The 26,105-nt window shown below is 55.0% G+C and overlaps 2 protein-coding genes across 2 annotated transcripts in view; both read right to left on the bottom strand.

Moving 5' to 3' along the window:
• The window catches only part of LOC308676619 (lysine-specific demethylase 6B-like), a 97,289-nt gene extending 94,438 nt beyond the window's left edge, over positions 1-2,851 (bottom strand). The window contains exon 1 of the mRNA XM_081342543.1: positions 2,696-2,851. The gene's annotated coding sequence lies outside the window, so the exon portion shown is untranslated. The remainder of the gene's footprint in view (positions 1-2,695) is intronic.
• Positions 2,852-3,499: 648 nt separating this feature from the next.
• LOC308676463 (dynein axonemal heavy chain 2-like) overlaps positions 3,500-26,105 on the bottom strand; it is a gene marked incomplete at both ends in the record, with an annotated part of 124,685 nt that continues 102,079 nt past the window's right edge. Inside the window, 23 exons of the mRNA XM_081342277.1 lie at positions 3,500-3,654; positions 3,791-3,941; positions 4,348-4,422; positions 4,570-4,746; positions 4,961-5,075; positions 6,818-6,969; positions 7,548-7,776; positions 8,653-8,837; positions 10,238-10,429; positions 11,423-11,613; positions 11,739-11,922; positions 14,160-14,308; positions 15,400-15,586; positions 16,724-16,850; positions 17,762-17,961; positions 19,534-19,678; positions 21,581-21,714; positions 21,825-21,973; positions 22,070-22,220; positions 22,956-23,022; positions 23,156-23,304; positions 25,042-25,167; positions 25,571-25,735. Coding sequence (XP_081198403.1) covers positions 3,500-3,654; positions 3,791-3,941; positions 4,348-4,422; positions 4,570-4,746; positions 4,961-5,075; positions 6,818-6,969; positions 7,548-7,776; positions 8,653-8,837; positions 10,238-10,429; positions 11,423-11,613; positions 11,739-11,922; positions 14,160-14,308; positions 15,400-15,586; positions 16,724-16,850; positions 17,762-17,961; positions 19,534-19,678; positions 21,581-21,714; positions 21,825-21,973; positions 22,070-22,220; positions 22,956-23,022; positions 23,156-23,304; positions 25,042-25,167; positions 25,571-25,735 — 3,555 coding nt within the window. The remainder of the gene's footprint in view (positions 3,655-3,790; positions 3,942-4,347; positions 4,423-4,569; positions 4,747-4,960; positions 5,076-6,817; positions 6,970-7,547; positions 7,777-8,652; positions 8,838-10,237; positions 10,430-11,422; positions 11,614-11,738; positions 11,923-14,159; positions 14,309-15,399; positions 15,587-16,723; positions 16,851-17,761; positions 17,962-19,533; positions 19,679-21,580; positions 21,715-21,824; positions 21,974-22,069; positions 22,221-22,955; positions 23,023-23,155; positions 23,305-25,041; positions 25,168-25,570; positions 25,736-26,105) is intronic.

Below are 26,105 nucleotides of genomic sequence, written 5' to 3' on the forward strand. Positions count from 1 at the left end.
AGGCAGCAAATCCTTAATTTTTATTTTAAAAAAACAACAACAAACCTATCCAGAATTGGAATCCAGAGCTGGTTGTAGAAACGCACTCTGTACATGCTCAGGCACATAATGGGCTTGAGAGAAAATGGCTGGCTCAAGGTCATCCAGTTGGTTTTCTGACCAGGATAGAGCTAGAACCCGCTGTCGGCCGGTTTCTAGCCTTAACCACTACACCGTACTGTCTTTTTCTTCAGATTTTTTTTAAAAAAAAAGTTTATTTTTTTCCCCAACCCATTTTTACTTAACTAGTCTTTGGTTGCCCTCTGGTGGACATCCATTGCAATTACAACACCCGTTTCCAACAGCTGTGATCCTAAGGCTGCTGGATCACAACTCCCATTTCCCCCTCCCCAGGGCTCTTCTGGCTGGGGACGATGGGACCTTCCTCCCCGCATCTGGAGAAAAACCACATTGCCAAATGCAAAGCATTCGGTTTTGCGCTGGACAAGCCCACGTCCGCCTCTTCAGCCGTTTGCCATTACCTGAGAAATGGCACTCTGCACGTGCTCAGGAACTACCTGCCCTCTGCCTTCGTGATTGATTCCCTTGGCCAGCTCTAGAACCAAAGCCAAGCCCAAGACCTGCACTGGGTTCAGGAGAGTCAAATGTCCATTTCGAGGCGATCGTTGAGACTCTTCTCACCAAGCCAGGATTTAGGGCTTGGATTTACAGCAAACAAACCCAGAAACTAAGGTTTACGATGGAGTGGTTGGATTCAAACCCATGGTTTGGTTTGGCTTGTCAGTGGTTGGGTCCCTGGAAGGAAAGCAGTATTGTGGGGGGGGGGGGAAGTCAAATATTATGATGGGATAGGACAGGGTTTTTCTAACTTGGGGACTTGAAGATGGGTGGACTTCAACTCCCAGAATTCCCCAGCCAGCCTGGCTGGGGAATTCTGGGAGTTGAAGTCCACCCATCTTCAAGTCCCCAAGTTAGAAAAATGCTGATGTAAAATATATTGGTGGGATATTCTGTCTCCTATTCAGAAATCTGGCTTCTGGGGACCCCCCCCAGCAACCTTTACGGCCAAAGGGAGGCCTTGAACCTGGATCTATTGCCCCCCCAATAAATAAATCCACCAGATCCTGCCTGATTTCTAACTGCTACAGTCTGCCCACTTCACCTCCTGCAGGCAGCTATGGCACAGGGCAAGCCCCCTCAGTCCTGATTGGGCCAAACCATGGAAGGGGTTGGTCAACCCCCTCCAATAGGAAGGTCAGCTGCCCAGAGCGCCCCCTCCCCTTTTCTTCGTTTTAATTTCAAAACAACCAAATAGGGAAAAAGCAATAAAAAACACCATTTCTGAGTTTTTTCTGCATCATCATCATCATCATCATCATCATCATCATCATCATCATCATTATTATTATTATTATTATTATTATTATTATTATTATTATTATTATTATTATTATTATTATTATTATTATTATTATTATTCAGGCTGGTTCCGAAGCCCAGCAAAGGAAGAAGTAGCCTCTCCAGAATCAAGCTGGTTTGTTTGGGTCCCACAAACCGAGATCGGTTACGCCAGTCGCACTGCAAGGCATTGGAGGGGGGTTGTTTGGCGGGCGCTGGGTTCGAGTCCCGCGGGCCCCAGAAGGCAACCTTGCCAGGCTGTTGTGCTGGTCACCAGCATCGTGTGCAAACGGGCCGCGTCGCCAAGCCCGCAAAACGACCCCAGGCCGAGGGGGGGAGGGGGAGGTTGACAGAGAGGGGTTCCCCCCACCCACCTACCCATTTTCACGAGGATCCACAATCCACGAAAGGGACCCCCCCCACCCCCACCCCGCCCGGAGGAGGCTCAAGAATCGACCTCAGCACGTTGCAGGCGCAACCTCCGCCCTCCCCGGCATGGGGAGGGGGCTCAGCCCAGCCTCCCTGCCCCCTCCCCACTCAAAGCAGGGAGATCACGCTGGAAGGGGGGGGTTGAAAGATGCGGCAGCCAGGGGGCAAAAGGAGGAGGGGTCCTGCAAGACCCCCGCCCCATGCTTTCCTCTCCCCCACCCCCGGGACCTTTGCAAATTCACGGAGTAAGGAGGGGAGGAGAGGCGAAGTCCCCCCTCCCCAATTGAGACCCCCCCACCTTTGGGCCTGAAAGCCAGGGGCCAAAAGGAAGAGGGGTCAGGCAAGACCCCCGCCCCATGCTTTCCTCCCCCCCCCGGACCTTTGCAAATTCACGGAGTAAGGAGGGGAGGAGAGGCGAAGTCCCCCCTCCCCAATTGAGACCCTCCCCACACCTTTGGGCCTGAAAGCCAGGGGCCAAAAGGAGGAGGAGGAGGGGTCAGGCAAGACCCCCGCCCCATGCTTTCCTTCCCCCCCCTCCCCGGGACCTTTGCAAATTCACGGAGTAAGGAGGGGAGGAGAGGCGAAGTCCCCCCTCCCCAATTGAGACCCTCCCCACACCTTTGGGCCTGAAAGCCAGGGGCCAAAAGGAGGAGGAGGAGGGGTCAGGCAAGACCCCCGCCCCATGCTTTCCTTCCCCCCCCTCCCCGGGACCTTTGCAAATTCACGGAGTAAGGAGGCAGACCACCCGGCTTTGGGCATGAAAGCCCCCCTCCCACCCGGAGACCCCCCCCCTTCTGGAATCGGGGTGAGCGGCCGTCCCGGGAGCGAAGTCCGGCGAAGTGGCGCCCTTTCTCCGGCCGCAGCTTACCTGGCAGCGCGGGCCAAGCGAAGCCCCCTGCCCAGCCCAGCTCCGGCCGGGGACCCCGCCGCTGGGCCGCACCGGCATCCTCGCCGGGGGAGGGGGAGGAGAAGGGAGGGGGTGGCGGCTCCCCACCCACCCACCCACCCCCGTCGCGCGTGGGGGCGGCGGTGCCTGGAAAAGTCCCGCCGGTTGCGCAGTTGCATTTCCCGACGCGGCGCTTTCCGCCCCCCCCCTCCGCCCCCCCTCCCGGCTGGTGTCACTCAGTCTCCCTCCGCCCCGCCCCCCACTCACCCCGCCCCCCCTGCTCCGCGCCTGCCCAGGGGAAGGGGCACCCCGAGGCATGTAGACCACCCTGGCTTGGCTAGGAGAGGAGCCGGCTCTTTTCTTTCCCAGGGGCCCAGCTGGCAGCCCCCTCCCCCCTAGGTCTCCTGCATGAGCCGGACCCCAACTTCCCCCCCCCCCCGTGGCAGCTTCTTTAGCCCCCCTGGGCATCGGAGGGACTCTTGTCTCTGGCAGGGTGGGGGTGGGGATCACCCCAAAGCTATCTCTGCTGCCCTGGATCTGGGGAGCCTCTCAACCCCCCCCCCTTTTTTCAAGCAAGTGGGGTGTGTGGGCCAAGCCAGGCTGGGGACCCCCGAGAGAGGCAGGTGGGGGGGGACGGGGGGAGGGCATCGCAGCTAGAACCAACCGGTCACCAAAACCAGCTTTATTTCATTTCCTAGAGGGGGTGGTGGTGTCAGGGAGGGGGGGGTGTCAGAAGCCAGGGAGGGGTGGGGGTGGGGTCCCGCAGCCGCCCTCCCCCCCCCCACTTCACGCATCCAGGCTCATCAGCAGGGCGGTGCCGCGCTTGATCCAGTGGTCGGAGGGCACGGCTCCGGAGCGCAGGTCCACGCCGATGACGAAGGAGGGGCGCCCGGAGGAGCCCGCCCGGTTGGGGTAGTAGTAGCAAGGGCAGGAGTAGATGCCTGGAAGGGGGGGGGAGGAGAGAAGAGAGAGAGAGAGGGGCAGGAGAGGGCCCCAGAGGTCAGTCTCGAGGGGAGGGGGCTGCGGCGCTGCCCCCCAGGCCCCGCAGACCCCCCCCCCACCCCCGGAGACCCCCACCTTTGCTGCTCTTCTTCTTATTCTCCACCGGCTTGAAGTGGATGGTGGGGATGGGGCAGACCAGCTGCATGGGCTCGGCCTCCACCAGGCAGGAGTTCTTCTTGTCCCAGCCGGCCCCCTCCAGGAAGAGGCCGCGGATCCAGACCCCCTCCTGCATTGGGGGGGAGGGGAAGAAGGGGAGGGCAGAGGGTGAAGCAGACATCTGCGGGGGGGGGGGGGAGAGGGAAAGAGAAGGGGGGAACCTGCCCCAGGGGAGGAGGGGGCTTCCTTTGGGGAGGGAAGGAGGGGTGCTCACCGGAGGGGAGGGGGTGTTTAGCTGGGTAGGAGGGGAGGGAAGAAGGTGCTTAACTTGGGGAGGGGAGGGGCACTTACTGGGGGAAGGCAGGGGCGTAGTTGAGGGGAGAGGAAGGGACGGGGGGGGGCTTACCTTGGGGGAGGGGGGGAAGGGGGCAATTACTGGGGGTTTACTTGGGGGAACAGGAAGGGAGGGGGTGCTCAACGCTCACTGGGGGGGGGAGAGGGGAGGGATTCTTATTTTGAGGGGAGGGAGCACCCACCTTGGGCGGGTACACCAGGTTGTTGTCGTCCACGGTGGACACGATGAACTCCCAGCTCAGGGTGTCCACGGAGATCTGCCCCAACCCCAAAATATATATACATTAAAAAAAGGGTGTGTCGGGCACCGAGGACCCGGGGGGGGGCAGCAGCACCCACCTCGCCCGCCCGGCCCACCCGCTGATCCACCCCCCCTCCCCCAGCATCCCCGCGCCCCTCCCTACGTTGTTCTGCCGGGCGGCTGCCTGTAGCACGGCCGTCAGGAATCCGGTGGGGAAGGTGAAGCCGGAGAGCCAGAAGAGGACGGGTGGGTGAGCCGTCTTCGCCCAGCGGGCAAACTGCTCCACCCGCAGGCCCAGGTCCCGGGTCCAGGCCGCCAGGGGCTTCTGGGAAGAGTAGGCCTGTGTGTGTGTGAGGGGGGAGGGAGGAGACACGGAGAGTTGAGAAGGGCCCGGTCCCTGCAGCGGCCATCCTAGGGAACGGTGTTGCAGTGGCCAAAGTCTCCCTTGTTTCCAAAGCTGGAGACCGTGGGGCAGAAGAGACCCCCACCCCTCAAGGAAGGGGCATAAAGGAGGAGGGGGCAGCCACCAGCAGCAGGAACCAGGAGCCCCCTACCCTTTCCCACATGGGGGGCACGCGGGCGTCGAAAATGCAGTTGAAGATCTCCTCCAGCTCCGTCGACATGACCACCAGCCCTTGAATGCCTTTCTCCAGCTCCACCAGCGATGAGCTGCGCCGGGGTCAGAGCGGTGGGGGTGGGGAAGAAGGGGAGACAATTTAGGCCTTGGGGGGAGGGGGCGTCAAGCACACCAAAGCCCATGCTCCCCAAAGAAGGAAGAGGAACACTTGGTAACAATCTCTTCCCACGCGTTACACACAACCTAATTTTGCCTTCGTCTGCGGTTTTTCCCCCCCCCATCCTCGGCCCTTTCGCTTCATCATCCACCCCGTAAAAGTCTATTCAGCTGGTCCTCCAGTTACGGCCACAGTTGAGCCCAAAATTTCACTTGCTCAGCGAGGCAGCCGTCTGGGGACTTTGGCCCCCGTTTGCCACCTTTCTGGCCCCCGTTGTTAAGTGAATTGCTGCAGTGGTGAAGTCACACGGTTGTTAAATGAATCTGCCGTCTCCGTGGACTTTGCTTGCCGCAAAAGGGGATCGCAAAGCCCTGGGACGCTGCCACCGTCATAAGCACAAGTCTGAGTTTTGATCACCTGACTGGGGGATGCTGCGAAGGTTGCTAAGGGTGAAAAACATTTCATAGGTCACTTTTTTTTAGCGTCGTAACTTTGAACGGTCACTAAGCAAACCTTTGTAAATCGAGGACTTCTTGTCTTGATAGTTTAACTTATCTCCAATTATACCCTGTGAGTTTACACTTTTCGACATTCCCGTGGCATTTTATTAATTTCTTTTCATCCGTTTTATTGAGAACCACGGTTATAAAATTCATTTTATATGCACTAAGTCAGAATTCTGTGGTATGGAAGTAAAATCTGCGTAGTTCTTTGTTACCTGTGCAGCCAGGTAAATATGGTCCTAAGTCTCTCATTTCAGTGCTGTTGTAACTTTGAATGGTCACCATATGAACTATTGGAAGACGAGAAATTCCCGGGCATATTTCCCTTCTCTGCCTGTTTTTTTGTCATCCACAGCCACTTCCACTTCATCCTTCCAAGCATGCTTTTTCATTAAATTTGACTGCGCTTACCTTAAAATTTCATTTTTTAAAACCTCTCACCCCTTGTTATGTTACTCCTTGTAATTCCTGGCTGGGGAATTCTGGGAGTTGAAATCCAGGCATCTTAAGCTGCCCGTGGTTGAGAAACATGGTTCTAAGTGCTTAAACCAGGGGTCTTCAAACTCGGCCCTTTTATGACTCATGGACTTCAACTCCCAGAATTCCTCAGCCAGCATGCCTGGCTGAGAAATTCTGGGAGTTGAAGTCCATGAGTCATAAAAGGGCCGAATTTGAAGACCTCTGGCTTAAACTATCATCATTCACCGCAAAGAACCGAACTGCCAGGTGGAAACAGGGCATTCTCGCTTCAGGACGCCTGCAGCCAAGTCCTCGACTTATAACGGTTCGTTTAGTGGCCGTTCAAAGTTACAATGGCAGTGAAAAAAGGGACTCCAGTCTGTTTTTCACACTTAATGACCGCTGTAGCATCCCCGTGGTCACGTGATCAAAATCCAGACGCTCGGTAACTGACTCGTATTTACGACCCAAGGTCAGGTAGTCCCCTTTTGCGACCTTCTTGACTCGCTTAACAATTGTGGCCCGAAAGCTCCTAAAATGGGGGCAAAACCCATTTAACAACTGTCTCGCTCAGCAACGGAAATGCTGGGCTCTGTTGCAGCTGTAAGTTGAGGATTGCCAAGGGAAGAACTCTTGATGTTTTGACCCGGGAATGCTCAGTGACGGAGACCCCAAACCGGAGAAGCTAACCCTAACCGCCCCACACACCCCTCACCTGATGATCTGCAGCAAGGAGTTGTAACGCTGGATCTCTTGCAACAGGACCACGTTGAGAGGGGAGGGATCGGTGGAGAGCACCTTACAGGTGCCCTCATAGTCGATCTCCTCCGGGATCTTGCTGCGCACATCAGATGAGAGCTCCAGTACCTGCGGGGGGGGGGGAAGGGGAGGGAGGACACACACAAGAGCAGGGGTCTTCAAACGTGGTCCTTTTATGACTTGTGGACTTCAACTCCCAGAATTCCTCAGCCAGCGTGAGGGAACTATCACCCCTTTATGACTCGTGGACTTCAACTCCCAGAATTCCTCAGCCAGCATGGAGAACTGAGGGCAGTGGGGGTGGAGGTTAGCCAGGTTTGAACAATTGGGAGGGTTTCTTTCTCTTTGATGACTTGTGGATTTCAACTCCCAGAATTCCTCAGCCAGTGTGAGGGAACTACGACCCTTTGATGACGTGTGGACTTCAACTCCCAGAATACCTCAGCCAGGCATGCTGGCTGAGGAATTCTGGGAGTTGAAGTCCATGAGTCATAAAAGGGCCAAGGTGAAGAGAGACCTGTCAGGTCCCTGGCTTACCACCAGGGGGAGCTGAAGAGAAGAGCAACAAAGATGACCGGCAACCGCGCTAGGGTAAACCCGGTTTGCGGGCAGCACCTCGGATGTCTGCCCAAGGTGCAAGCAGTTCAGACCGTGCCAAGCTGGGCTTGGGGAAGAGGGTGGGGTACCTTGTCCTCGCGGCTCTGCCCGGCCACCCCTGTGGGGGTGGTCTGGGGCTGGAGGGAGAGCAGAGTTTCGAAGAGGGTCCGGGCCTCGGTGATCTGCGAGGCCACGTCAGCGTTGGGGTGCTGGCCGAAGGCCTCCGGGGGGTCCATGCCAGGCAGCAGGCTGATGTAGTCCTTGTAAGAGGAGAGGTTGCCATCCTTGGGGATGTAGTAAGTGTCTAACGCCGTCAGCCTGCAGAGAGAGGGAGAGGGAGAGAGGTAGAGGGAGGGAAAGAGAGAGGGAAAGAGAGAGAGAGAGAGAGAGGCATGAAAGCCAGCTGAGTGACTCTGGGCCAATCACCAGGTGACAGCGAGTTCTAGTCCTGCCTTAGGCATGAAAGCCAGCTGGCTCACTGTGGGCCATCACTAGGAGACTATGAATTCTAGTCCCACCCTAGGCATGAAAGCTGGATGGGTGACTTTAAGCCAATCACCAGGAGACGGTGAGTTCTAGTCCCGCCTTAGGCATGAAAGCCAGCTGGGTGACTCTGGGCCAATCGCTAGGCAACGGCGAGTTCTAGTCCCGTCTTAGGCATGAAAGCCAGCTGGGTGACTGGGCCAATCACCAGGTGACGGTGAGTTCTAGTCCTGCCTTAGGCATGAAAGCTGGATGGGTGACTCTGGGCCAATCACCAGGCGACGGCGAGTTCTAGTCCCGCCTTAGGCATGAAAGGCAGCTGGGTGACTCTGGGCCAATCACCAGGCGATGGCGAGTTGTAGTCCTGCCTTAGGCATGAAAGCCAGCTGGGTGACTCTGGCAGGGTGATTTTGTCCCGGTCTCTCAGCCCAACCCACCTCACAGGGTTGTTGTTGTTGTGGGGAAAACAGGAGGAGGAAAGGAGTATGATATATGTTTGTTCCTCCAGGTACTTCTACAGTAAATAAACTCAGGATAAAACTGCCTGGAGTGTCTCCTAAATCAACCTTAGACGTTTGGTTTCCATCTGGGCCAGTGGAGATCCAGGTTGGGTTCTTCCTGCTTTGTTCCCTCCCCGGCCCCACCAGCCCTTGCAATCTTACACAGACACACACAGACACAGACACACACACACACAGAGACAATCCCTACTTGTAGAAGGGGGAAGCCACAGTCTGATCGCAGAAGTAGTCGTTGATGTAGGTGGTCAGGAGTCGCCGGTCCCAGTCGTCCGTCACGTGGCCGCCATAGTTGACCCCTGCAATCAGATACTTCAGAGCATCCCAGGGGGTCTCCTCGTACTCGTCCAGGTAGAGGCTCAGGAGATTCTCGGACACCTGGAGGACAGGGGAGTGTTGAGGGGGTGGGGAAGGGGGAAGACGAAGGGAGCCCTGGCGTGTTCTCGGGTCCAAGCCAAGAAGGAGATCCACCAAATGGGCTTTTCCCAACCACTTGAAGGCAGGTGGATGGAGACTCCTCAACGCTCCAGGGTCAGGGTCAGGCCGCCAGGCCGCCAAGGGTTGGGGTTTAGGGTTAGGGTTAAGGTTAAGGTTAGTGTAGGATTAAGGTCAGGCCATCAGGCCACAAAGCCAGAGTAGGTTAGCATTAGGGTTAAGGTTAGGATTAGAGTTAGGGTTAGGGTTAGGGTTAGGGTTAGGGTTAAGGCTAAGGCTAAGGCTAAGGCTAAGGCTAAGGTTAAGGTTAGTGTAGGATTAAGGTCAGGCCATCAGGCCACAAAGCCAGAGTAGGTTAGCATTAGGGTTAAGGTTAGGATTAGGGTTAGGGTTAGGGTTAGGGTTAGGATTAGAGTTAGGGTTAGGGTTAGGGTTAAGGTTAAGGTTAAGGTTAAGGTTAAGGTTAAGGTTAGTGTAGGATTAAGGTCAGGCCATCAGGCCACAAAGCCAGAGTAGGTTAGCATTAGCATTAGGGTTAGGATTAGGGTTAGGGTTAAGGCTAAGGTTAAGGTTAAGGTTAGTGTAGGATTAAGGTCAGGCCATCAGGCCACAAAGCCAGAGTAGGTTAGCATTAGGGTTAAGGTTAGGATTAGGGTTAGGGTTAGGATTAGAGTTAGGGTTAAGGCTAAGGTTAAGGTTAAGGTTAGTGTAGGATTAAGGTCAGGCCATCAGGCCACAAAGCCAGAGTAGGTTAGCATTAGGGTTAAAGTTAGGATTAGGGTTAGGGTTAGGGTTAGGATTAGAGTTAGGGTTAAGGCTAAGGCTAAGGTTAAGGTTAGTGTAGGATTAAGGTCAGGCCATCAGGCCACAAAGCCAGAGTAGGTTAGCATTAGGGTTAAGGTTAGGATTAGGGTTAGGGTTAGGGTTAGGATTAGAGTTAGGGTTAGGGTTAAGGTTAAGGTTAGTGTAGGATTAAGGTCAGGCCATCAGGCCACAAAGCCAGAGTAGGTTAGCATTAGCATTAGGGTTAGGATTAGGGTTAGGGTTAAGGCTAAGGTTAAGGTTAAGGTTAGTGTAGGATTAAGGTCAGGCCATCAGGCCACAAAGCCAGAGTAGGTTAGCATTAGGGTTAAGGTTAGGATTAGGGTTAGGGTTAAGGTTAAGGTTAGTGTAGGATTAAGGTCAGGCCATCAGGCCACAAAGCCAGAGTAGGTTAGGATTAGGGTTAGGGTTAAGGTTAGGATCAGGCCAGAAAGCCAGGGCGGAGAGGCCCCCGAGAGACCATCCTCTCCGTTCCCAATGGCTCTCCTGCCCTGCCTGCCTGCCTGTGTCGCTGAGCCCACCTCAAAATCCGAGTCGTTGAAGCCGTAGATGATGTTCCAGCCCAGCTGCAGGAACTTCTTGCGTTCCAGCAAGACGCTGTGGAAGAAGCAGAGGGCGAAGAGCAGCTTCTTGTACTTGCTGGGCTTCGTGCAGCGGTTGAACTGGGCGTCCGTGATCAGCTGGTACAACCGCTTCATGTTGGCCTTCAAGCCCTGCGGGAGACAAGCCAGGAAAGCTGGTTTGGGAAAGCTGGTCAGAGCCACAGTCCAACCTTCTTTGGTTCTTCAAGGACCAAGGGTTTGGGTGGACAATGGCTGGCCCTTGGGGCTAACAGTGCTTCGGGGTCTTGCAAACACCCCATCCAATCACTCCGAGGTTGTATGTTTGTCTAGAACGGAGATCTCCAAGCCTGGCGACTTGAAGACTTGTGGACTTCGACTCCCAGAATGCCCCAGCCAGGAAATTGCCAGATTTCAGCATGGAGAGGACAAGAAGCAAAGGCAGCTAGGATACGCATATTTTCAACAGGGTAATTTCGTTAATAGACGGTGGGTGTGTGGTAGATGTAATATATCTTGACTTTAGCAAAGCAGGGGAGAAAAAAACAACAGCCGGCTAAGGAATTCTGGGAGTTGTTCCGTAAGGCTTTAAGTAGACAAGGTTGGACACCCTGGGTATAGAAAGAAGACCCTCATCCTCTACTCCAGGGGGTCTTCAAACTTGGCCCTTTGATGACTTGTAGACTTCAACCCCCAGAATTCCTCAGCCAGGCACGCTGCCTGAAGAATTCTGGGAGTTGAAGTCCACAAGTCATCAAAGGGCCAAGTTTGAAGACCCTTGCTTGTGGACTTCAACTCCCAGAATTCCTCACGCCGGCGGAGGAATTCTGGGACTTGAAGTCCACAAGTCCTAAAAGGGTCACAGTTCCCTCACGCTGGCTGAGGAATTCTGGGACTTGAAGTCCACAAATCATCAAAAGGTCACAGTTCCCTCACGCTGGCTGAGGAATTCTGGGAGTTGAAGTCCACAAGTCCTAAAAGGGCCAAGTCGGAACACACACACACACACACACACACACACACACACACACACACACACTGACCGCTTGGGCCTGGAGAAGACCACGCTGCGGGGATGGGCCCATGCGGGGCTTCCTCGGGGGAGACTCGCCCCCTCTCCCCCTCCCAAGGGCTGCCCTCTCTTACCGTGGGGGGCTCCGTCGTCATCTTGATGCCTGCCTGCAGGATAGAGATGGGGAATTCGGGGTGGGGGCTGGAGCTGAGCCAGAGACGGAAAGACGGGTGGGGCTCTTCGACCTGCAGCTGCTCCACCAGTTTGTCCAGCTGGGGCATCCAGGAGAGGGAGAGGTGGCAGTTGGCCAGGAAAACCCAGTTACCTGAGAAGGGGGGAAAGGCCCCAGGAGACTCAGCAAAGAACGTCCGGGATTTCGGAGCCAGGAAGAGGAAGGCACCCCTTCCCGGCGAGGGAGGGAGGGAGGGGGGGGGAGGGCCCGGCACTCACCCTGTTGGACCCCGTCCTTAATCATGCGTGTGGCGATGGGGGCCTGGCCCTGGCCCAGGGACAGGGCGTGGAAGCGCTGGGCCATGCCCGACTGCTCGGCCAGCTGGAGCAGGGAGGAGGTGGGGTCCACGCCGGGGGACAGCACGAAGATCAGCGGGGTCTTCGTGGTGGAGTCGTCCACCACCTGCAAGCAGAAAGCAGAAGCTGGGGAGAGCGGCCTTCCCAGGATTTGAGGGGCTGCCCCGAAGGAGGAGACAGGTGGTACCTGGCTGAATAGTACCAACTGTGGAGAGGGATCTTGGGAGTCCGAGTAAACAACCACTTAAATAGGAGCCGACGGTGTGTGGCTGCAGCAGAAAAAGCCAACGCAGTGCTAGGCTGCATTAACGGAGGGACGGAATCAAGATCACGCGGAGCGTTAATACCACTTTACAAGGCCTGGGTAAGGCCACACTGGGAATACGGCGTCCAGTTTTGGTCACCACCATGTAAAAAAAGAGGTTGAGACTCTAGAAAGAGTGCAGAGAAGAGCAACGAAGAGGATCCGGGGACCGGAGGCTAAAACATAATAAGGAACAGTTGCTGGAATTGGGGATGTCCAGTTTAATGAAGAGAAGGACGAGGGGGGACACGATGGCAGTCTTCCAATATTTGGGGGGCTGCCCCAAGGATGAGGGGGGGTCAAGCTATTCTCCAAAGCGCCTGAAGGCAGGAGAAGAAGCGACGGGTGGAAAGTCATCCAGGGCAGAAGCAGCCTGGAACTAAGGAGAAGCTTCCTAACGGTGAGGATAATTCACCAGTGGAACTCCTTGCCTCCAGAAGTTGTGGGTGCGCCAACACTGGGGGGGGGGGTTTCTTTAAGAAGAGACCAGACAGCTATTTGTCCGGAATTGAGTAGGATCGCCTGCGGGAGCCAGGGGTTGGACTAGAAGACCTCTAAGGTCCCTTCCAGCTCTGAATCTACGATTCTAATGCAATCAGTGGAATAGCTTGCCTCCAGACGTTGTGGGTGCTCCGTCCCTGGAGCTTTTTAAGAAGAGACCGGACAGCCACTTGTCTGAAAATGGAATAGGGTCTCCTGCTTGAGCAGGGGGTTGGACTACAAGACCTCTAAGGTCCCTTCCAGCTCTATTCTGATTGATTGATTGATTGATTGATTGATTGAGATGGGCAGGAAATGCAGCAGCTCTCCACTTAGGAGCAAAATGAACCATGTCAGAAATACAAGAGGATCTTTCTCTCTCCCTCTCTCTCTCCCCCTTTCTCTCTCTCCTTCCCTTTCTCCCTCCTCTCTCTCCCTCCCTCTCCCTCTCTCCCTCTTTCTCTCTCCCTCTCTTCTTCTCTCCCTCCTTCCCTTTTTCCCTCCTCTCCCTTTCTCTCCCTCCCTCTTTCTCCCTCCTCTCCCTTTCTCTCTCCCTCTCTTCTTGTCTCCCTCCTTCCCTTTTTCCCTCCTCTCCCTCTCTTTCTCCTTCCCTTTTTCCCTCCTCTCTCCCTCTCCCTCCCTCCTCTCCCTCTCTCCCCCTCCCTTTCTCCCTCTCCTTCCCTTTCTCCCTCCTCTCCCTCCCTCTCCCTCTTTCTCTCTCCCTTTCTCTCCCTCCTTCCCTTTCCCTCCTCTCCCTCCCTTTCTCCCTCCTCTCCCTCCCTCTTTCCTCCTCTCCCTCCCTCTCTCTCCTTCTGTCCCTCTCTCTCTTTCTCTCCCTCCTTCCCTCTTTCCCTCCTCTCCCTCTCCTTCTCTCCCTCCTCTTCCTCTCTCTCTCTCCCTTTCTCTCCCTCCCTCCTTTTTTCCCCTCCTCTCTCTCTCTCTCTCTCTCTCTCTCTCTCTCTCTCTCTCTCTCACACACACACACACACACACACACACACACACACACACACACACGGAATGCCTGTGAGCCTTATCTGGTCTTTCCCAGAGGAAAAATGTCACTCTGGGCAGATTCCTGCACTACAGGCAGAGAACAATAAAGTACAGGGAGTCTTCGGCTTATGACCACAATCGAGGGCAACACTTCCATTGCTAAGCAAGGCAGCGGCCGGGTCCCACTTTAGGACCTTTCATTGCCGCGGTCCTCAAGCGAGTCCCCGCAGTTGTTAACTGAGTCACGCGGTTGTTAAGTGAATCCGGCTTCCCCCTGGACTTCGCTTGCCGGACAGTCGTCAAAAGGAGGATCGCGTAACGCGCAGCCGTCGTAAGCACGAATCAGCTGCCGAGCGTCCAGATTTTGATCAGGCGACCACGGGGGGGGGGAGGGGGGAACGGCTGCGACGGTCGCCAGTGTGAAAAAGGGAAATAAGTCTAATTTTCCGGTGCCGTCTTAACTTCGGACGGTCGCTAGAACGAAAGGAACTGTGGCACACGGGGAAAGATATCGGGGGTGGGGTGGGGGGTGTCTCCTGGCAGGGGAGGGATTCCTCGCTCACCGACTTCATGTTCAGCACGGGGGGCTCGATAAACTGGGAGCCCAGGTTGGAGACGATGAAGGCCGTGACGCAGAAGGACACCCGGTCCGGCCGCAGAGACCGGACCACCAGCATGCGCTGCATTTGGTTGCAGGAGTTTTCCCACTCGCCTGGAACAGGGTGGGGGTGGAGGGGTGGGGGGGAGAAAAGGCAGGAAGAGACGGTCAGTGGGGCTGGAGGAAGCCTGCCTGGGCCAGAGAGCCCACTGTCTCTCTGCCTCCCACCCCAGATGGTCTTCAGGAGTCCCCCCCCCCAGGTGACCTTCTCTGCACCCCGGGAGCAGAGCAATGTCCTCGGCTTGCTAAAGGGGGCTTTGGGGGGCCTGGGTCTTCTTGGCAGGCCGCGAACCCTTCTCCCTGCTTTGGGCTCAGACGGCGGGCAGGCTGAACTGCTCCTCCTTTACGGAGTCCTTGGGGGGCGGGTCTTCGAGCCGGGCGGTTTCCTTGCAGACGTTCCAAGACTCAGCGAGGGAATGTCATCAGTGCCGGAAGGGGGTGGGGTTTCTGGAGAGGAGGGGGAGGGGGAGGAGGAGGAGGAGGAGGAAGAGGAAGATTGTGGGGGCCTTGGTACTCTCTGAGATTAGCTGTTTTCTTGCAGACGTTTCATGACCCAACTAGGTAATGTCATCAGTCCTAGAAGGGAGGGGGAGACAAGCAGGAGGATTAGGAGGAGGAGGAGGAGGAGGAGAAGGAGGAGGAAGAGGAGAGGAGGAAGAGAAGAGGAGGAGGAAGACCATGTGATTCTTGGTGCTCTCTGAGATTGATTGTTTCCTTGCAGACGTTTCATGACCCAACTAGGTAATGTCATCAGTCCTAGAAGGGGGGGGGAGACAAGGAGGAGGAGGAGGAAGAGGAGGAGGAGGAGGCGCATGGGATCCTTGGCACTATCTGAGCTTGCTTGTTTCCTTGCAGACGTTTCATGACCCAACTAGGGAACGTCCTCCGTTCTGGGGGGGGGGGGTGGCTGTGTTTTCCCTACATAACACTGATGACGTCCCCTAGTCGGGTGGCGAAAGGTCTGCCAGAAAAGCCAGCCGGCTCAGAGACCCCTGGGGACCCCCCACAGTCCAGCCCTGAGCGACAAAGATCCTCTCCTCTCGGTGCTCCTGACCCTTCGGGGCGCGCCGCGTCGTCGCTCGGGGGGGTGGTGGAAGGGGGGCAGCGGGCAGCTGAATGCGGGAGCGCCCGCCGGGACTCCAGACCTGGCAGCAGGGCCTTCTCCGGCTTGGAGCTGGTGTACCACAGGTTCCAGTCGCGCGGGTACTGCTCGAAGGAGTTCATGATGCCGTGGAAGTTGGTCAGCTTGTCCAGCTCCGTGACGTTGTCCCAGTAGATGTCGGACAGCCAGCTGGTGCAAGGGTTGTCCATCTGGCCCTCGCGGTCCAGCACCTGCCGGAGGGACGCAGAAGGAGGAGGGCGCCTTGGGAGGAAGATCCTCCGCCCCGGGGGAAGCGGCTGGGGGAGCGCGCCGTGCAACGCCCCCCCCGCTCTACCCCACCCCCCCCAAAATAAGAAAGGCCGGCTCTTACGCTCATTTTGGCTCCAAAAGACACGTATTTGGGGCTCATTTTCAGGGAAAATACGATACTTGAGGCGTCTGTCTGGCTGACAATCTTAAGGGGGGCTGATTTTGGAGGTGGGTCTTATTTTCAGGAAAACACGGTAGGTAGATAGATAGATAGATAGACAGACAGAGACAGAATGGATGGATAGATAGATGAGAGATAGATAGATAGATAAGACAGATAGATGATAGATGGATAGATGAAAGATACTGTAGATAGATATATGGATATAGATAGATAGAAGAGATACAGTCATAGATGATAGATAGATAAGAGATAGATAGATAGATAGATGAAAGATGAATAGATAGATAGATAGATAGATGGATGGATAGATAGATAGATAGATAGATAGATAGATAGATAGATAGATAGATAGATAGATAGATAGACAGACACAGAATGGATGGATAGATGAGATGAGAGATAGATAGATAGATAAGACATAGATAGATGATAGATGGATAGATGAAAGATAGATATATGGATATAGATAGATAGAAGATAGATACAGTCATAGATGATAGATAAGAGATAAATAGATAGATGAAAGATGAATAGATAGATAGATAGATAGATAGGTAGATAGGTAGGTAGATAGAGATAGATAGATAGATAGATAGATAGATAGATAGATAGATAGATAGATAGATAGACAGACAGACAGACAGACAGACAGACAGACAGACAGATAGATAGATGGATGGATGGATAGATGTGGATAGAAGGAAGGAGGGAGGGAGGGAGGGAGGGAAGGAAAAAGAAAGAAAAGATGGAAGGAAGGAAGACAGAAGGAAGGAAGGAAGGAAAGAAGGAAGGAAGCAACCAAATGAATGATTGTACTTGCCAAGGACAATAACAATTCCGAACGAATAAAAAATACTCGTCTCTTGGTTTTAGATTTTGGCAGCCGTTTGCTCTCCCAGCCCGCCCCCCCCGGTCCCCCCCTCCCAGGACTAACCACTCCGCCCCTCAGGAAGAAGTTGTACTCGTCCATCTTGAGGCTGCCAGATGTCTCCAGGATCTTGGCACACATCTGGAAGCTGAACAGCAGCTTGTGTCGCTCGAAGAGCCCCCGGCAGGTGTACCTGGGCAAAGCAGAGACAGCTGGGTGAGGGTCCCCCGCCTGGGGGGGGCTTCTCAGGCCCCGGCTGCCTCCCCAGGGCTTGTGGGAGCAGAACCCGGCTCCTCTGCCTCCTCTCGCCTCGCCAGGAGGACTCCGGGGCCCATCAGGCTGCTCCCTACGCGCAAGGAAAAGAGATGGTCCCTGGGCGGGTCCCCACAAAACCCCTACTCAAAACTGTTACGGCCGGTCCTTTAGGGATCGTTCAAAGGTACGATGGACGCTAAACGGGGACGGACAACCCGGTTCATTTAGGGCGCTTTGCAGCGTCCCGAGGTCGAACGGCCGCGTTTCACGACGCGGAAAAAGCTGGCGACTGTTTCTAGTTTCCAGCCAAAGCACGCGACGACTTAACGACTGCAATGGGCAGCCTGCGTTGCGCAGGTCGTCCTCAGCTTACGATCGCAATGGAGGCCAAAATTTCCATTGCTAAGCAAGACCTCGGTCGAGTTTTGCCCCGTGTTACGACCTCCTTGCCCGCCGCCGTTAAGTGAATCGCTGCAGCTGATAAATTAGTAACCTGGTTGTTAAGGGGAAATCACACGATCCTGGGACCGTCATAAGTGTGAACCAGTGGCCAAGCGTCTGAATTTTGATCATGTGACCACGTGGATGCTGCCACGGTCGCAACTGGGGGAAAAAAAAGGCTGCACCACTTGTTTTCCGGTGCCGTCGTAACTTCGAACAGTCGCTAAACAAGCTGTTGTACGTTGAGGACTAGCTACGATCCTAACCTGAGGCTGCCGTACAGGCTCAGATCCGCCACCTGCCTCTTGCAACCCTCCCCTTTTTCGGCGAAGGACGGTGGAAGGGCGGCTGGGGTCTTCTGGTTGGGGGTGCCCGGACCCCCACGGGTGGCGGAGGCGGGCAGCGCACCTGTAGACGGCGTAGGTGTGGTACTCGTTCAGGTGTCGGATTCGCTCGTCCAGCTTGTGGCTGCGGTGGCTCTTGTTGATGCTGAGGTTGAACAGGTCGATGTAGGAGTCCAGGGAGAACTGGTACATGGGGTCGATGCGGCCCATGTCGTTCAGCACGAAGAAGAGGACGGAGGCCCTCTGGGCACAAGGACGGTAGGCCTACAGGGACAGCGTGGGGTGTGGGTGCGTGTCAGTGAGGAACAGCCACAACATGGAAGCGGGGGGAGGGGGGGAAATGGGACTTTCCTCTATCCCCTATCCCATCTCGGCCTCTGAAAGGGGATCCTGTAGACCAGGGGTCTCCAAACTCGGCCACTTCCAATTCCCAGAATTTGTCAGCCGTGCCTTCCCACCCCCCTACTTCTTATAGCGGAAAGATTGCAGAGAAAGGGATTACAAGAGAGTAAGCACATCGATGGGTATACACATCGTCAAAAGAAATGCATTGGTGCCAAGGAATTCTGGGAGTTGAAGTCCACCCAACTGAAAGTTTCCGGTGTTGGGAAACCTCGCTTTACAGCAGGGGTCTCCAAACTCATCCACTTGGAGACTTATGGGCTTCAATTCCCAGAATCTGTCAGCCAGCAATTTCTTTTTTTTTTCTTTCCCCACTTTGTTGAGTCAAGATATATTATGTCAATCGCATACCCGCCGTCTATCAAAAAGATTATCCTAGCAACAATTGCAATAAAGGTAGTCTAGCCACATTTGTTGTGGTCCTGTCGTACTGAATTCTGGTAAACGCTGGCTTGGGAATTCTGGGAGTTGAAGTTCATAAGTCTTAAATGTCTATGGAGACTCTCAGCCATCTAGGTTGTGGTTGTCCCAAAGGTGCTTTCTCAGGAGGCAAGTAGTCTTTCTTGTTTTTCTCTTTGAAGAGGTTTCGCTTCTCATCCCAGAAGCTTTCTTCAGTTCTGACTGGATGGTGGGGAATGGAAGGATTTATCCTCCTTGCAGACAGCCGATCATTTGTCTTCTTTTAGAGAGTCATTGAGGCCACTTGGAGGTTTACCTGTGTCCTCAAGGTCACCTGTGCTGGCTGCTTGCAAGGAATATAAATCCTTCCATTCTCTTCCACCCAGTTAGAGCTGAAGAAGCTCCTGGGATAAGAAGCGAAACGTCTTCAAAGAAAAACAAGAAAGTCCAAGTTGCCTCTTGAAAAAGAATCTTTGAGATAACCATGACCTGGATGACTGAGAACCTCCACAGACATTTAAGACTCCCAGAATTCCCCAGCCAGGGTTTACCAGAATTCAGCACGGACAGGACCACGACAAATGTGGCTAGATTACCTTTATTCCATTTTTTCATAATTTTTTTAATAGACAGCGGGTATGCGGTTGATGTAATACATCTTGACTTCAGCAAAGTGGAAAAAAAACAGGCTAGCTGACGAATTCCGGGAATTGAAGCCCATAAGTCTTAACGTTGCCGGGTTTGGAAACCCCTGCTGTAGAGCGAGGCTTCCCATCACCGGACACTTTAAGGTGAGTGGACTTCAACTCCCAGAATTCCCTGTCACTAATGCATTCCTTTTGATGCGTATTCCCATCGACGTGCTTACTCTCTTAGAATCCCTTCCTCTGCAATCTTTCCGTTCTAGGAGATAGGAGGAAAAAAAAAGAGGCATGGCTGGCTGGGGAATTCTGGGAGTTGAAGTCCACCCGTCTTAAAGTGTCCAAGGTTGGAAAGCCTGTGGCAGAAGAACCCAAGGGCAATGCGGCTACTTGCCTCCCGAGCGGTGTCAATCTTGATCTCGGTCATCTCGCTGGTCTCCAGCTGCTCTGTCACTTCCGTGGCGGTCACCTTGGAGGTCTGCAAGGTGTTCACCAGCTGCACGTCATCCAGCAGGGAGCCAGTGGCTTCATTTAGCAACCTGTGGGCGGGAGGACAACGAGCTGAGCCAACGCATGGACCCTGTGTCTCCCTCTTACAAGCGGTTGTTAAAGTGAGCCACACTCAGTTTCACAACCTATTTGCCAAAGGCTATTAAGCCAATCGCCACCGTTAAGTGAATCGCACGGTCGTTGAGTGAATCCCACTTCTCCCCCCCCCTTGACTTTACTTGTTCGGAAGCCAGTGGGATGATGATCATACCAGGGTAAAAATAAATTCCAGTTGCTAAGAGTGCCTGAATTTTGATCCCACGACTGCGGAAATCTTGCCGGGATTGTGTGAGAATCGGTCCCTTTTTTTTTAGTGCCGTTGCAATTTGGAACATATCTCTCTGGCATCCTTTTATAATTTTATAACCTTTGTCGATTGGTGACCTCTGGTGACCTCGGACCGGAGGAAAACAGAGGGGGAAGCATTTTACATGCGTGCACACAGGGCCGCGAGCACGTTGTGTGCCGCAAACGAGGCAGGGCTAGCGCCCGTGTAATATTCACTAAACCTGCCCCGTTCTTGTGTAGCGCAGCGCCTTATTTCTACACCCCGCAGCATGGCAGCAACCCGTTTCCGCGCCCCATGGCGTGGCAGTGGCCCATTTCTACGCCCTGCGGCGTGGCAGCATCCATTTTTGCGCCTTGTGGTGCGGCAGTGGCCCATTTTCATGCCCTGCGGTGCAGCGGTGGTCTGTATTCATGCCCTGAGGTGCAGTGGCGGCATCCAGTTTTTGCACCCTGAGGTGTGTCGTCGTCCCATTTTCGCTCCCCGAGGTGCAGCGGTGGCCCATTTTTGCACCCTGTGAAGTGACGTCCTGTTTTTGTGCCTCGTGGCCGCAGTGTTACAACAAGTGAGGAGGTGTGCATACACACGCACGCACATTGGCCAGCCTGTTCCATGGTCCAACGGCCAGTCGGCCACAACCCACTGATTGGGGACCCCTGGACTAGAAGACCTCCAAGGTCCCTTCCAGCTTTGTTCTTCTGTTCTGATCTAAATATCTCAAACCCTTTGCAAAGAAAGGAAGTCAGCCATCTTGAACTGTCGTCTTGCAAGGGATTCTGGGGATGGATTAAAAAAATGGGGAATGGACCCCCTCTCCCGTGATGGTTTCCCACTCCTCTCAGGGCTCCTAACACCAAGAAACTACACAGGTGCAAAATCCTTTCCCCCAAAAACTTACAGTGTTTTGCAACCTTTGGCCCTTTTAAGAGGCGTGGACTTCAACTCCCAGAATCCCCCAGCCAGCACAAGTTTCCTACTTAATTGTCAGGCCGTCTACTGCAAATTAATGTTTATTAATTTAACTTGTCGTGGGCCATTTATTATTATTATTATTTCACTTTGCTGAAGTCAAGGTATATTACATCGACCGCATTCCCACCATCTACTAAGAAAGATTCCCAATCAAACAAAGGTGTTTGTTATTCTATCCATGCTGAATTTTGAACTCTGGCTGGGGAATTCTGGGAGTTGAAGTCCACAAGCAGGGGTCTTCGAACTTGGTCCTTTTATGGCTTGTGGACTTCAACTCCCAGAATCCCCCAGCCAGCACAACAGTTTCCTAATTAATTGTCAGGCCGCCTACTGTAAATCAACGTTTATTAATTTAACTTCTCATGGGCCATTTTTATTTATTGTTGTTGTTGTTGTTATTTCACTTTGCTGAAGTCAAGATATATTACATCGGCTGCATTCCCACAGTCTACTAAGAAAATTTTCCAATTTAAGAAAGGTGATGTTTGTTATCCTATCCGTGCTGAATTCTGGCTGGGGAATTCTGGGAGTTGAAGGCCACAAGTCTTAACGCTCCCAAGGTCAGACACACACACCCTCTGCCACAAATTATTCTGTGCACGGAGTTGTGAGTCCGTCGCCTTTAGGGCCCCACCTGAGGATCTCATCTTCCAGCTCCTTCAGCTTCCTCTTGCCGGCTGCGATGTTGAGGACCAGAGAGTCCTTCTGCTCCTCCAGTTCGGGCCGCTCCTTCCGGACCACGATGCCCAGCAGCTGGGCCTCCAGGCCCTGAAAGCAGGGGGGCAACCAGTGGGTGTTTCGCCCAGAGTCGCCCACCGTTCCCACCCCAGGATGGGTCCGACAGGGCCACCCAGAGGGCATCTGGACGGAGCGCCTACCTGCTCCTTGACGGCAAAGTTGACGATGGTGGTCTGAGAGGAGGTCTCGGGCGTGTAGTGAGGGTTGGAGAGCTTGGTGGTCAGGTAGAATCGGAACTCGGGGTGATACTCCACCTCCTTGTCCCCCAGCCGGATCAGCAGGCGCCCACCTACCGGGCACGGGTGTGTGTGTGTGTGTGTATTAGGGAATGCAAGGGGGGGGATCTCCCCCTCCTCCCCCCGGGCCCTGCCCCCGTGGCACTCACCCACTTTGGTGACCGACTTGTTGAGGATGGGGGCCAGGGTGGGGTCCAGCTCTTCCTGCACGTTCTGCAGCAGCACCGGGGAGCCCAGCTGGATGGCCGTCTCCAGGATGCGCATGTAGTCGGGCATCTGCAGGTCGATGATCTTCAAGCCCTGGAGGAAGAGGAGGAGGAGGAAGGCTCTGGGCGGGGGCCCGGTGGGTGGGTGGAGGAGGGGGTCCCGAAGGCCGGGGACGGTTGGGGACCATCGCTCACGGCGCCCCCTCTCCTCCCCAAACTGATAACGAGGGGACAGGAGACTCACGCAGGACCCCTAGCCCAGCCCAAGCCAGGGAGGGAGGGAGGGAGGGAAGGAGGAAGGAAATCGGAAAGAGGAGAGAGGAAATGGGAAAGAGAAGGGAGGGAGGGAGGGAGGAAATGGGAAAAAGAAGGGAGGGAGGGAGGAAATTGGAAAGGAGGGAGGAAGGAAATCAGAAAGAGGAGGGAGGGAGGGAGGGAGGGAGGGAGGAAGGAAATGGGAAAGAGAAGGGAGGGAGGAAAGGGAGGGAGGGAGAGAGGAAGGAGGGAGAGAGGAGGGAGGAAGAAAGGAAGGAAATAGGAAAGAGAAGGGAGGGAGGAAAGGAAGGGAGGGAGAGAGGAAGGAGGGAGAGAGGAGGGAGGAAGAAAGGAAGGAAATAGGAAAGAGAAGGGAGGGAGGAAAGGAAGGGGGAGATGAGAACAGGAGGGAAGAGAGGGGGAGGGACAGAGATGAGAATGGGAAGGAAGGAAGGAAGGAAGGAAGGAAGGAAGGAAGGAAGGAAGGAAGGAAGGAAGGAAGGGGAAAGTCAGAAGGAGGGCGGGAGGGAGGAGAGGCTTGGGGAGGGGAGGGGGGGTCAAGGGGGCTCCTCACTTTCTTGGCCTCCATGTTCTTGATCCACTTAGTGGCCTGGCACTGAGGGTCGATCATCAGAGGCCACCTAAGGGGAGACGGGAGGCCCCGTCAGGACCTCTTCGGTCCCTTGGGGGGGCCCCTGCGGGGACGGACTCCCCCCCACCCCCACCCCCGGGAAGCCCCGAAGCCAGGCCGGCCCAGAAGGACGTGGGGCTGACCGGTTCCCCCGGGTGACGATGATCCCGTTCTCGGTGGAGAAGTCGTCGGAGGGCAGACCCTGGATGTTCCAGTTGCGCACGACGGTCGGGTTGGAGAGGAAGCTGTCGCAGGTGAAGGACGGCGAGCAGGGCACATGCAGCTGCCGGATCTGCGGGAGGAAAGCCAGGAGGAGCCCGGATCAGGCTGGCCTTCCTTCGGCACCCCGAAACCCCCCACCCGGATCCCTCCCTGCCAGGCCCACCACGCCAGGGGGTGAGGGTGGGGGTGTCGTTCCGGTCCTCCCTCTCCGAGGCAGGAAGGACGGGACAAAGACCTGGGCCTCCAAACCCCAGCAGTCCCACCCACCCCCGGTCGCAACGGGGAGGGGGAGGGCTGTGGGGTCCCGGGTGATCTCCGAGCTGGGCGCTTTTCTTGCAGACGTTTCCTGACCCGACCAGGGAACGTCGTCAGGGCTAAAGATGGACGGTGTTTAATATTTATTTGTTATGTACATGTAGGGCAGGTGGGTCTACACATATGCTGTATATAGTATGCTTAGGTGTGCGTGTCATGTATGTGTTTCACTTGGAGAGCGGGCAACTAAATTTCACTTTTGATGGGTGCCGTTGTGCCCACAGTGAAAAAAATGACAATAAAGCTTCTCTCCTCTCCTCTCCTCTCCTCTCCTCTCCTCTCCTCTTCTCATCTTATCTTAAAGGGAGTGTGGATTTTACTGGAGAAGGGGAGGAGGAGGAGAAGAAGAAGAGGAGGAGAAGGAGGAGAAGAAGAGGAGGAGGAGGAGGACTGTGGGGTCCCTGTTACTCTCTGAGCTTGCTTGTTTTCCTTGCAGACGTTTCAGGACCCAACTAGGGAACGTCATCAGTGCTAGAAGAGAGGGGGGTTGCAGAGAGGAGGAGGAAGTGGAGGAGGAGGGGGGGAGGAGGAGGAGGAGAAGGAGAAGAAGAGGAGGAGGAGGAGGACTGTGGGGTCCTTGGTGCTCTCTGAGCTGGGCGGTTTCCTTGCAGACGTTTCATGACCCAACTAGGGAACATCATCAGTGCTAGAAGGGAAGGGAAGGGAAGGGAAGGGAAGGGAAGGGAAGGGAAGGGAAGGGAAGGGAAGGGAAGGGAAGGGAAGGGAAGGGAAGATGGACTGTGGGGTCCTTGGCGGTCTCTGAGCTTTTGGGGGTTTCCTTGCAGACGTTTCACGACCCAACTAGGGAACATCATCAGTGCTAGAAGGGAGGGAGGGAGGAGGAGGAGGAGGACAGGTGTGTGTGTGGGTCCTTGGCGCTCTCTGAGCTTGCTTCTTTTCTTGCAGACGTTTCATGACCCAACTAGGGAACATCATCAGTGCTAGAAGAGAGTGGGAGGAGGAGCAGGAGGAGGAGGAGGGAGGGAGGAAGAGGAAAAGGAGGAGGAGGAAGAGGAGAAGGAAGAGGAAGAGGAAGAGGAAGAGGAGGAGAACTCTGGGGTCCTTGGCGCTCTCTGAGCTTGCTTCTTTTCTTGCAGACGTTTCATGACCCAACTAGGGAACATCATCAGTGCTAGAAGAGAGTGGGAGGAGGAGCAGGAGGAGGAGGAGGGAGGGAGGAAGAGGAAAAGGAGGAGGAGGAAGAGGAGAAGGAAGAGGAAGAGGAAGAGGAAGAGGAGGAGAACTCTGGGGTCCTTGGCGCTCTCTGAGCTTGGTGCTTTTCTTGCAGACGTTTCACGACCCAACTAGGTAGCATCATCAGGGCTAGAAGGGATTGCGAGGAGGAGGAGGAGGAGGAGGAGGAGGACAACTCTGGGGTTCTTGGGGGGGTCTCTGAGCTGGGTTGTTCCCTTGCAGACGTTTCGTGACCCAACTAGGTAGCATCATCAGGGCTAAAGGAAGGAAGAGGAGGAGGAGGAGGAGGAAGGCTCACCTGCTTCATCCAGATGTGGGAGACCATCTCATCCCGGTAGTTGGACAGGAAGGGCCCCATGTAGGCGACGAAGGCCGAGGCCAGCAGACAGTCGCCCACCAGGTAGCCCAGGTCTTCCTCCAGGCCCTGCGGGAAGCCAAAGACTCTCTCCAGCCAGCCAGCGTTGGAAAGGGAGGGGAGGGGACAGAGAGAGAGAGAGAAGACGGGGGGAGGGAAAGAGGGAGAAAGAAGAGATGGGAAAAAGAAGGAAAGGGAAGGGAAGGGAAGGAAGGAAGGAAGGAAGGAAGGAAGGAAGGAAGGAAGGAAGATGGGAGGAGGGGAAGGCTGGCTGGGGAATTCTGGGAGTTGAAGTCCACAAGTCATAAAGTTGCCAAGTTTGGAGACCCCCCACCCTACCCCAGACTTCACCCTGGCTGCCCCAGGACTCTCCAGGGGGTGCTGGACCCCCATCGGGGCGGGGGGTGGGGTTTCCTTCCCAGGGAGCCAGAGAGAGAGGCTGGGAGGGGGGGGGGCGTGGATGGAGGCCCACCTTGACGGTCTCCTCCCAGCGGATCTTCTCCCCCGCCAGGCCGGAGACCAGCTTGTCCGCCCGGTCCAGCTTGATCTCCATCTCCTCCGACTTCTTGCGCAGCTCCTCCTTCTGCGCCAGCTTCTCCTCGTACTCCTTCTTCAGCATCTCCAGCTTCTCGGCCACCTGGGGGGAGGCGGAGGGGAGGGAAGGGGTCTCCAGGCCCTCCACCGAGGCCGCCCCTGGTGCCCCTTCCCCTCTTCCCTTCCTTCCTCCCCTCCCTCTCTCTCCTTCCCTTCCCTTCTTTTCTATTTCTTTCCTTCCTTCCTACCTCCTAACCCCTCCTTTTCTCTCTATTTCCCTTCCCTTCCTTCCATCTCCTTCCTTCCTTCCTCCCCTTTCCCGTATTTATTCCTCCCTCTTCTTTTTTCCTTCCTTCCTTCCCTCCTTTTCTCATATTTATTCCTACCTCCCTCTTTTCCTTCCTTCCTTCCTTCCTTCCTTCCTTCCTTCCTTCCTTCCTTCCTTCCTTCCTTCCTTCCTTCCTTCCTTCCTT

The sequence above is a fragment of the Vipera berus genome, assembly GCF_964194415.1.
Source record: "Vipera berus genome assembly, chromosome: W".
NCBI classification, from domain to species: domain Eukaryota; kingdom Metazoa; phylum Chordata; class Lepidosauria; order Squamata; family Viperidae; genus Vipera; species Vipera berus.